Source organism: Halyomorpha halys, unplaced genomic scaffold (genome assembly GCF_000696795.3).
Source record: "Halyomorpha halys isolate HHAL.00 unplaced genomic scaffold, Hhal_1.1 Scaffold1006.1, whole genome shotgun sequence".
In the NCBI taxonomy this organism is placed as follows: domain Eukaryota; kingdom Metazoa; phylum Arthropoda; class Insecta; order Hemiptera; family Pentatomidae; genus Halyomorpha; species Halyomorpha halys.
In genome coordinates, this window is record NW_027111978.1 from 218,801 (window position 1) to 231,374 (window position 12,574).

The 12,574-nt window shown below is 31.7% G+C and overlaps 1 protein-coding gene across 2 annotated transcripts in view; it reads left to right on the top strand.

Annotated features, from left to right (window-relative positions):
• LOC106687750 (uncharacterized) overlaps positions 1-12,574 on the top strand; it is a 229,454-nt gene that overhangs the window by 199,317 nt on the left and 17,563 nt on the right. The window contains exon 4 of one of the 2 annotated variants that reach the window (XM_014431796.2): positions 1,287-1,346. The exons of the other annotated variant lie outside the window; for it this stretch is intronic. Within the exon in view, the coding sequence (XP_014287282.1) occupies positions 1,287-1,346 (60 nt within the window). The remainder of the gene's footprint in view (positions 1-1,286; positions 1,347-12,574) is intronic. 2 annotated transcript variants of the gene reach the window in all.

Sequence of the window (12,574 nt, forward strand, 5' to 3'; positions counted from 1 at the left end):
TATAGTATAAAGTTTAATCATAAATTGAAAAGAAAAAAAAATGATGACTGACAATAACAGAATATCCAGTTACAATACAATAAAGGCTAAAATAATAGAGAGCAGAAAGCAATAAATCGGCAAATAAAATAAATAATATTAAATCAAAATGGAATTGCTAATAATACTTTTAAAGAAAAAAAATTATAATGTTTTTTAATCATTTTTATTCTGGGACAGGGCCCCTCCAGAATGAATAATAAGAAAACAATCTAACAAGAGACTAAATATTAAAATAATTTAATTGTCAACAAATAAATATAAAATCTGTAAACAAAATAAAATAAATTATCATTCTCAATTAAAATTAAAAGAAGTACAAAGTGAAATAAAATTATCATTTTATATGCCAACAATTATTCAGTTCCAATAATAGTAAACAATCTATAATAGGCAAATAAGAATAAAATCAATAAACAAGAAAAAAAAAACTAAATTCTTATTCTAAATTAAAAATAAAAGAACACTAATTGGCAATAAAGAGGTAATAATGTTATGGTTTAGGGGTTGGGAATCACTAATTTATAAGAATACTACAAGAAAAAACGAAAAAAAAAAAAGATAATTCAATTTTTTTTTTTTTCGAAAATGATTTAGAACAGTTTCTGGTATATTTTAGGATGTCATACCGCCATAACGCCAAGCGGCTCCAAATCGCATTTTAAAACTATTATCATATTTTATTAATTCAGCTCTTGTAAATCACTGTAAATTTCCAAGACAAACTTTATTCTCAAAAAGGTTTAGGAAAGTGTTAGCACATATTTTTCCCTGGTTGTCTTCGAATATTATTTTATTGTTTATTTTTTATAATCACTTAATGTTTAATAAAAGTCATACTAATGACAAATCTTACATAATAGATTAAGATACATCAATACAAAAGCCTGCACTCATAAAAACACAGCAGATAATCGTTCAAAGAAAACATGCTTTGCGAAGGGGTATTTTCTAAAACATTAAACATTTTTTATAAACATGAGTAGCATTAGTCAAGAAACAACAAAATACACTGAGTCAAAGAATCATAAACAAATTCGCCCAATAGCATGTCTGATTGCATGTCCTCCATCAAAGATTAGTAATCTGAAAGTGTTGACCGTTGCCCGAATTGATGCTTACTCGGTAGAGGAAAATCAGGCTAGAAATGGATTTTGAGTAGAAATAGAAATGGAAATAGATTTTTTAAATTTATATTTTCAGAAGAATATGCTAAGGCTTTGTAAAATTAATATTTTTATTTTCAGACACAAATCTCGGTCGAAGGCTTTGCGCAAGGTGCGCCAATGGGACGACGGAACTGGAATGTTAGTATGCCAATTACCAGTTAGTAAGTCAAAATAATAACAATAAGTAAAAAAAATGCAACCTATTTGGAAAATAAAAATTGAAATATTTTCCTTTGCAATAATAATAATTCGAAGGTTATGAGCCGGGTTTCGGTCAAGAAATGCAACTGAGAAGTTTTAATAATTTAATAATAGCTAACATTTCGACCCATACAACAGGTGTTCATCAGGGCTATAATAAAAAGGTAAAGAGTAAGTAAAGCTAATGTAAAAGTATAAAAGTAAGATGTAAATAAAACACGTATAATACATAGTAAGGGTTCCTCCCTATCTCCTACTCTTTTTTTCATCTTTATCAATGACCTTCCACTTCCCATTCATCATTCCCAAAATCATCTATACGCAGACGACTTACAAATCTACCTTCCCTCCTATCCTCATGACGCCTCAAATGCCATTTTTAACCTACAAGAAGACATCAATAGTATAAGCACTTGGGCAATAGACATACATTAAATGTCAAAAAGACTAAAGCTATCATAATTGGATCTCCCTCTCTCCTTCTATACCAGAACCCCCAACCTTATCCTAAACAATATTCCTATCTTATTCCATACGTCAGTCAAAAACCTTGGAGTCACTTTTGATCAAACTTTATCCTTGAAACCACACTTTGCCCAAATTTCCCGTCGAGCATTAGCTACCCTAAAGCAATTCACTAGAATCCATTATCTCCATCCACTTAAAACCCGTCAACTCTTAGTTTCCTCTCTTGTTTTCCCCCACTTTGACTATGGTGGACTCTCTGGCTATCTCAAATCTAAACTTAAACGTCTTATGAATTGCGCAGTACGATTTATTTTCGGGATCAGCAAAGATGCGCACATAACTCAGTATTACGCCGATCTGAAGTAGCTCTATCCATCCTTCCGATGGCAGTATTTCCTAGCTCCCTTTCTATTCCAAGTGATCAGTACTCAACGCCCCTCCTATATCCTAGCAAAACTTCAATTGAAATTCTCAGTCTAATCCCGTACTGCCAGGTCCCGTTTATCTGACATCTACCCTCCACCTCACCAAACTGTTGCGCTTGATAAATCATTTTTTACCCGAGCTTCATATCTCTGGAACTCCATTCCCTCTAACATACGTCCTGAAGCAAACCTTCCCTCGTTTAAAACCCTTCTATTCAACTAAATTTTTCTTCACCAATCTAATCCAATATTATAATAGTATACATATTTTCTAACTATTTTTTGTTTTGTTTTTTATGTATTTAGTTAGTTAATTTTTTTTTCTTCTCTGTATTTAAAATTATTTATATATAATTTTAATATAAGTTATAATTAAATTTGACCACACTGTTTTTTGGCTAATATATGTTATTGTAAAATTAAAATTACCTTTGTAATTGTTCTAAAGGGACCTAGTCCTAGAATAATAAACTATTATTCATTTCATTTATAACGGCGGAGGTATAAAAACACTTCCATATAAGCAAACCAACAATAAAAAGACATAAATTAAAATTGTAAGAAAGAAACAAAATGAACAAAAAGAAATATTGCTATAGATTTGGTATTCATCTTTTATTTCCTTATTATATTTTGATTTATGTTATATGTTTGTTTATTCATATGGATACCTTTTTATACCTTCATCTTTATATGAGTAATTTCTACGGTTCGCTTGTTCACTCTTAGAATAGCTTTACCTACTCTACATCTTTTTATTTTAGCACTGATGAAGACCTGCAGAGAAGTTCAAAACGTTGGCAATTAATAAATAGTTAAAACTATTTCTTAATTATATTCCTTGACCACAACCTGGACCAGATCCTTCTAATTTACATACGGGCAATTACCTCTATAAAATACTTATTTAAAAAAAAAAAATCTAGGTTTATACCTATCAGGAAAAAACGCTAAAAGACGAATTCGAAATTTCCATGAAAGTATAAATGTTAAATCTCAATTAATGTAAGCCCAGTATAATCTATGCCAAATAATTTATTGCTTTAAAAAAAATAATAACAATAACAGCTAAAACAAAATTAAATATATTCATAAACATTATAACAACTACATTGTAAAACTTTGACTAATTAAAATACTTATTAATAATCAGAACATAAAATCTGCATTTATACAAAGAAGTTATATCTGTCATGTGTACTTTTTTTTTTATGTCAACTGTATGAGTCATTTTTTGGACAATAAATTAAACAAATTTGAATGTTAAATATAATCGTATGGATTCCTAATTTTTTTCACTTATAAAAATTAGGAATATTTTTTTATCATAAAAATAGATTTATTTTACATACTTACATTTTCCTCCCTCAATACAAAGTGTACGAATAATTATTTTAGAATCTTAGGAAGGAGAAAGGGAAGTCTTCAATAAAAAAGATTTGAGATCCAATTGTCCACCAATTTTGATGTATATACATACATATGTTGATAGTTATAAAAAAGAGTAAATATTTAAATAAGAGATTCATTCAAAATCATATTTAGAATATATTAGGAACATTTCGATAACAAATTATCACAAATTCTAACAGTCAATTTTCCACCGATTATACAGCAGAAAGGAGCAGAAAAAAAATCGAATAAATCAAGACTCATACCAGCATTCAAAAAAAGATTCATTAATTTTAGCTTGAGATAGCCTACGCTAGCGGTTCGGAAAATGAGTGCCCCATTCCATGGAGTGCATTTACTTTGCAATATTTTTTTTTTATTTTCCTACATACTCAAAGAATAATTGTGGCGACATTTTTATGTTTTTAGATCGACAAAGTGAATTTTTTTTTAGCTCAACAAGTGTGCAGCGAGTTTTTTTAGCCCAATTAGAGTGCCACGGTGAAAAGGGTTTGAGAACCACTGGTTTTTGCATTTGGTGTGAGAGTCCTATCTGACATTACCATTCCAGTATGTAATCTTCTCTCCTTACTGACGATACATAAATTGGCGAAATGATAATTATTTAACAAAGGCTTAATATGTAACTACATTTATACCAGGGCATTCAAAAAGTCCTGTCGTTTTTCGTTTGTTCGTTGTTTATTTTGATTCTAGAGTGTTTGCTAATTAATTCCGTTCAATACAACTTTTATCCATGTAAACACAAATGTTTATACTTTATGAATAGGAGGCTAAGGAGGATTAATTTAATGCAGTCACCATCCAACTGTCTAGTTAAAATGATTCCAGTTGAAACTCAAATTCGGTCGATTTTGCTCTATGAGTTTAAACTTGGCTCAAAAGCTGCCGAAACTGCTAGAAAAATATGCTCCGTGTTTGGGGAAGATGTGCTGTCTGAGCGGAAGGCACAATTTTGGCGAATTTTGGTTTTCGTGGAGGCGACGAGACACTAGAAGACGAGGCACGCTCAGGTCGACCAACTGTAGTTGATAAGGAGGACGTTCGAAGAGTAGTAGAGTTGGATCCGCGTCAAAGTTGTTCAGAGATAGCCTCTCAACTTAATATCTCAGCCACCACTGCCTGGAATTACCTTAAAGAACTGGGAAAAGTGAAAAAACTGGATAAATGGATTCCTCATAAGCTTTCAGATGCCAATATGCTTGTTCGCTTGACAACTGCATCTTCGTTAACTTCCCGCTTGAAAGTCGAACCCTTTTTGAATCGAATCATCACCTGTGATGAGAAATGGGTGTTGTACAACAACTTCAGACGATCATATCAGTGGTTGTCGGCAGATGAGAAACCTAAACAATTTCCAAAACCAGATCTCCATCCAAAGAAAGTTTTGCTCATTGTTTTCTGGACAGCCAAAGGTATAGTGCATTTTGAGATTCTGAATCAAGGGCAAACCATCACTGAAGAAGTATACTGCAATATACTGGACCATTGCCAATCCAAGCTTAAGACTTTTGATCCCTGCTTAGTCAACAGAAGAAGACCTTTGCTTCTTCAAGACAACGCTCGACCACACACCGCCAAATTGACCAGGGAAAAATTGACAGAAATAGGCTGGGAAGTTTTGCCTCACCCACCATATTCCCCTGACCTGTCACCCACTGATTATCACCTATTCAGAGATCTCGACAACAATCTGAGACAAAAATGTTTTCAAGACCGTGACAACCTAATTCACGAACTGACCACTTATTTTTGCAGTAAAAATCAACAGTTTTTTAAGGAAGGAATTTGGGCTTTACCATCTCGTTGGGAGAAGGTTACCGACTGTAACGGTGGATATTTTGATGAATAAAGGTGATTATTTGAAAATATTTATTTATTTATAATTTCCACCAAAAAAACGACAGGACTTTTTGAATGACCTGGTATTTTTAATTTTTTTTTTTTTTTAATTTTGTACTCTGCTGTTTATAACTATAAATTTATACATTTATAATATCCGCTAGATACTGGCACGAATATTGATTCAAACCCAGCTGAAAATATTCAACAAAAGTTCAACACCGATATAACGTAAATAAATTTATGACGCCTATAATGGAAGCGCTTGAGTTTTAAAGTATCAACAGTAATTAAATTGCTCTCCTTTGTCCTTGTGCGACGCCTTCGACCTTAACCTAAAAGCTTCCTCGAGGAGAGTGCTTTTAACTCATCCTCTTTGAGCCCATCCGAATTTCACCTCACGTAGTTCGTGATATTTCATTACAATCAATACAACGCCAAAAATAAATATATAGGGAAAGCTTTGAGTAGAATAATTTAAAAAATAAGATGCGAATCTGCTAGTCCAGTCAGGTGAATTTTAATTTTCTAAATCTTAATATTTTTATAAAATTTGTACTTGAATATCGGTAAATCTGTATTGGAAAAAAAAATTATTAATTAATATATCTTTCGATTAGCTCAAGAATGGTTGCTAAGGAAATTTCTCACAGCACAACAGAACCATAATTATGACATGGAAAAGAATTCTATTTCAACAAAATCCCTTTCGCATAGTAATGATTAAAAGTGAATATTATCACTATTCGCCAATTTAAGGAATAACAATATTTCAATATTCGTGCAAAATTTCGAATTCAAATTTTCAATGGCAACAAACGCTTTGAGGTCCTGGTGGATTTTTCAGTACCTGTTTTTTTTTTTTTTTTTATGCCCATCACATTAATAGTAATCTACTTATTTGTCTATGGGACAATCCCCGTACAAATAGAGTTAGCCTGTAAAGTACATAATTTAACAATAATTGTAGTATTTTTACCTATAAAAATGGTGAATTAAAAATCATTTATGTAAGCTAATAATATAAAAGTTATATAATAATCTACAAATTATTAAATTATTATATAAGCTAATAACAAACAGTACACCCAAATAGGGAATTAAAAATAATTTATATAAGCTAATAATTTATAAATTAAATAATCACAATAATAATAATAATCTATAAATTAATGAATTATTAATAAGCTAATAACAAACAGTACACCCAAATAGGGAATTAAAAATAATTTATATAAGCTAATAATTTATAAATTAAATAATCACAATAATAATAATAATCTATAAATTAATGAATTATTAATAAGCTAATAACAAACAGTATACTCTTCAGTATATCCTCTTAAGTACCTTTAATTATGTTTATCAAAAAAAAAAGTTCTCTAGTTAACAATAATAAACAATGGATAAATACAAAATATTAAATAATTTTGTGAATAACCTAGGAAGAAAAAAGGGAAAAATAAACATCCAATTCTAACGATAAAAGCCGAGACCGCACGGTCCTTTCCGATTACGTTTCGGTTTCGCTGTCTTTCGTTACTTTGATATATTCTTGGCAGGAACCCTGACATTTTTGGTTCATAATTTTCGCCTTCTCTTGTCTTTGGATTTTTTCTTCTTCTGAGACAGTGAGCTACCTTCATATATTCAACTTATTTTTTTTATTAATTTTACATTTATAATATATTTTTTCCACACTTAACTTAGAAAAAAAATCAATTTATTGATAAGATGTTGTACCGACGATATGAGGCATTTAGGATCAGTGAGGACCAACCCACGTGATTCTAAGAAAAACATTTTGATAGATTTTAAGATTTTTTTTTGTCAAACCATTTTAGATCAAATTTGAAATCGAGTTCTTACATTTCTGCCAATTTAATATCGATAAGGAACTGATTTTAATTGAATAACATATAAAATTATTTTTTTAATTTAATAAAATTAAATTTTAATTTGCTTTTGATCAAGTCTGGCACCCGAGACTGCTTTACAAACTCCGTAAATTCCTACCTCCTACATACTTTCTACACTTTACATCATTCGTTCCTTTCTCATTGATAGATTTTTCCAAGTAAACCACAATGGTTCCTATTCATCCCTCTATTCTCAGTCCGCTGGTGTTCCTCAAGGTACATTCCAACCAATCCTAACACTATCCTCACCACGTATGCCAATGACACATGTGTGCTCGCTGTTAATAATAACCCATTAATCGTATCCCAAAATCTCCAATCCCATATCACAGCCTTCGAAGATTGGTGTAATTGGAGGATTAAGATAAATTTCAACAAATCCCATCAAATCACCTTTACCCTTCGTCGTAAACCTACTGACTGCCCTACAGTTTCATTTAATGATGTTACTCTTACCCCTGTCGAACAGATCCGCTAACTTTGACTACATTTGGACAAACGAAAAACCTGGAATCCTCACACAAGACTGAAAAGACAGGAAACTGCACGTCGATTTCGACTTTTACAGCACTTACTAGACAAACGGTCTAAACTTCCAACACATTACAAAAGACTGATCTATATGACTGTAATAAGGCCAATCTGGACATATGGAGTTGAGCTTTGGGCCTCCACTAAACCTTCGAATTCCTCTCGTATTCAATCCTTACAATCCAAAATCCTTCATAAAATCCTCAATTCTCCTTACTTTGTCACAAATAAAATCAAACATAAAGACCTTAATGTTCCCTATGTAACCGATCTAGCCCGAACCAGATATCACTCCTTCCATTATAAACTCTCAAACCCCCTAGTTTCTAATCTTGCATCCTCTTCCATTCCTGACAATCCTCTGAGGCGCCTGAAAAGAAGATGGCCACGAGACCAGCTAATGTAAAATGTCATTAGAGTCCTACCAATGGGTAGTTTCTCTACACGCTTGTAACACTCCAATTTAACTTAGATCAGATTTACTAAATGTATTATAATGTACTGTTGTAAATAGCAATAAATAAATATTAAAAAAAAAAAAATTAATTTAATTTAACAAATAAAAAATAATCAATTCCGTAACGAGTCTTAAATATTTTCATTATCAAATCATATTTTAGCCAAAAAACGTCTATTTTTTCCCTAAAAATGGATATATTGAAAATAATATGTCGAAGGTATTTATATCACTTGAGTGCTCTCGATGCCAACAATTCGATGAGAGAGAAATTATAGTAAAATATCTTTTCTAGATATTCATGTCCTTTTTAACATACTTTTACAAACTTTCAATAATATAAAATCAAGAATAGAACTTTGACTCCTTTGTGTAATTTATTGTTTTGTTTTGTTCTAATTTTGTTATTAAATGAATATTTGTAAAAATATAATTGATGTAGATGTGTACATAAGTGGAGGTAGCCGTTGAATATACAAGACCCTGTGGGAATTCCATGCTACAAAGGACTTGTTGAAGTTGCTTTGAGATAAACTCCAAACCGGCTCCTTATCTCCGCAATCTTCCTCACTACTGTCTCCGCCCTCAATGTTCAAGCCTCTTTGTCCTGTCTTCAAGGGTTTATCTCAACTAATGAGAAATGGATCTCCCAATCTCTAAAATACCTCGTAGTATACTATGTCTCATTATGTATTGATTTTCGACTGCCTATCCATGATGCCAAACGCAGGAAGATTTTTTCTTTATATCTCTCTTATCACGTACTAGAGGGTCCTCCCATTATAAAAATTATAGTTAAGAGGCTCCGTTAAAATTAAGACCCCGCCCCTTAACACGAATTATATGTCCAAGAAAGGGCTTATCAACATTTTTTAAATTTTCCTTACAACGGTATAACATATTTTGAATTTATTAATGGCAGCGGTTGCAGCGTGGTAACGCGCCAGTCTACCAATCCACAGGTTGTCAGATCTAATCCCGGTCCCACCCGGTTTTTTCAAGTACAAAATAATGCAAAAACTCACTGACAACCTCCCCCGGGCATTTCTGAGGCCCGTTAGCCAATGGGTGGCACTCACAAAAAATAGGTGTGGGAGTGACGAACCCACCCTGCAAAAAAACACGTCAAGGAACGCAAGATGTATTTCCTAATACTGTGGGAATATTACCTCCTAGTATAGGTAAATACATCGCGTGAGGATTTGGAGCTCCATGGTCTGTTGTATAAAATAATTTTATATTAATTATAATAATATAACAACTTCTGAAATAATCATTGAAAAGGAGGGGTACTGGTACTTGAAGGCCCGAATTAAAACCTTTCACCGTGTTCAACATTTCTACGAGCGACCCTGGTCAAGAGATATTTTACTCAATTTGTGGCTTCATTACTGACGGGCAAGGCTCAAAGCTGCTCCCAGACAGATTTAATACAGAGGAATTTCTCTTAACGTATATCCCTCTACAATGGAATCTCCGTTTAACCAAGAATTTCATTAAAGTCCAGGGCAACAAAGTACAAATGTAAATGAGCCACTCTATTATGGAACTACTCCAATTTTATTTCCCATCAATACTTTTCGTTCCGCTATAACGGACCCAATTCATGAAATATGAATTTCACGGTACAAACTGACGGTTTCAGAATTAACAGATATTGACAGCACTAAGAGACATTTAGTTGTGTAGAGGCATTCAGTGTCTGTATAAAGCATTCTATGTATATTTATAAAAAAAAAAAATCCTTCCCTCAGTATTTGATGTTTTAATTTTCAAACATGTAATCCAAAAACCGAATACAAAAAAATTGTCCACGTCTTTTCATCGACTTACTGTCACAATTTTCGTAAAAGTGTCCTATCACTAGGGATAGGATTTTTATGTTTTCACATATTTTTACCTGAACAGGATATCTTCGATTTCTTACTAACTAAAGATGTTTCAAGACATTTCTGGCCAAAAGAAGCCATTTTTATTTCACATATTTCAAAATATTTGGCCTTTTTTACATATTTTGTTGTAAATCACATATTTTATGAAATATTTGTTATTTTTAACATATTTTTAAGTATTTTGTCCTGAATCACGTATTTCCATAAATTATTTGTTCAATTGTAAATACATTTTTCGCAGTAGCTACGTAAAATTCTAGAGAACACAAGAAACTTAAAGGTGAAATTTATCATTTATCATAAATAGTGCATAAAAATTCTATATCTTGATCTTTGAACACAAATTAAAAGCAGTGGCAATAATAAATTTTCACACAGAATTACATCGAGAATTTCTCAGAATCAATTAAAAAGAGCAAGGGTCTTATTCCGGTAGCATTTTCCTAGAATTTGTTTGTTTACTCCTCAATTTCTCTGTTTCCCCCCTTCCCATGGTCCTTTCTCATCTTAGTCTTGTTTCACTTCCATAGTTTGATTACAATTACTAATTAATGTCTTGTTATTGAACAGCTATGTTTTCTCTAAGTACATTCTTTTGTACATATTTTAACATAATTTCTTTAAAATATTATTCATATAATATATAATGAATACATATTTATGAAACTTTTTCTAAGTTATAAAATTACTAATTAATTAATAATTTATATTGTTGAATAATATATAATTTATAAATACATATTATTTACATATTTTTTTTAAATATTTGACAATTTATTACATATTTATGTACTTATTTTTTAGCTCATAAAAATCCTATCCCTACCTATCACCAATGTATGTTCTCTACAAAACTATTGAAACGAAATATCCCTTGAGCAATACCTCTTATCGTCGGGACAGAATTACAATCAACCAAAATTTAGAAAATAATTTATGCTTATAATTTTATAAGTGTTATCGGCATTGAACCTTAGGGGTTCGTTACACCAGATTATTATAACGCAATTATACTTTTTGTCGCCTCTACCTTGAAGTTAATTAACGCTTGAGGGAGAACTCTCGAGCTCAATTATACTCGTATAATTTTTAGTCTTTTCCAAATTTGATATAAAGTGATGTGTCATCTTTTGAAGAAAGATGAAAGCTGTACTCCAGAAGCACAGCACTTCTATATCCCTTACATCTGTCATGAGGAGGATCAGAACCCGTGGGAAAAGTCGCAGGATTCTCTTATGAGCCGCTTAACTTCCGCCATGATATTTTGTTGAAAACTCTCCTACTCGAAAGGGACTAACGATTTTTTATCTCCCCAAGTTTTAAGCTACTTGTCACCATCGATTTTCCCCATGCTTATTTAATTGTTTAATTCTATAACCTGTGTTTAATTTTTTGAAGTGAATCTTATTTAGGCATGGAAGAGCAATTTGGCCTAGATTAGACAAAAAGTGTAACGCCACTCCAAAGTTCTATAAATTTAAATCATTAACGATGGTTCCCTCTATCCTATAAATGTAGAATAAGGCTGGGTTTCAGAAAATTCCTACTCAAAAGTGGTTTATAAAAACATATTTCAAATACTTACAAACAAAATTATTTATTCAACAAATAACCCAGGAACTTAGTGACCACTCATTTGAAAGATAATGAAATTCTCTATTTACAAAACCAAAATTATCTAAATCAGACCAGTATTAACATAGAATGGATAATGGATAACATTGGATCCGTGTGTATTTTAAAAATTCTGTGAAGGTTTTCATGGAAACGCATTATATTTAACTTAGCGTATAAAATGAACAGATACCGCTCACTTACTGAATATTGATAAGTGCTGTCTTCACCCCATTGGCCCACTGGACCAGAGCCCAGGGCCCTCCTCTCTGGAGAGTCCCATAATTTTTCTGATCGGCTGCTTGTAAATATTTATTAATTTTTTTAAGTGTTACGATTCAAACACCAATTAAATAAAATAATGATTTCAACTATAATATTTTTGTTTATTTCTTTTGAAAACCTTAGGCTTTCTCTAATCTGAGGGTACCCAAAATTTAAAGTACCCAGGGCCCCAAATTGTTTAAAATAAGGCTCTGATATTGATCATTAAATCTCAGAAATATTACCAACAAAACTTGAATTATTAATAGTGTTTCTCCTTGTCCTGTATATAAGCAATAAGGCTGGGTTCAGAAAAATTCAGATTCTGGCAGGCCTCAGC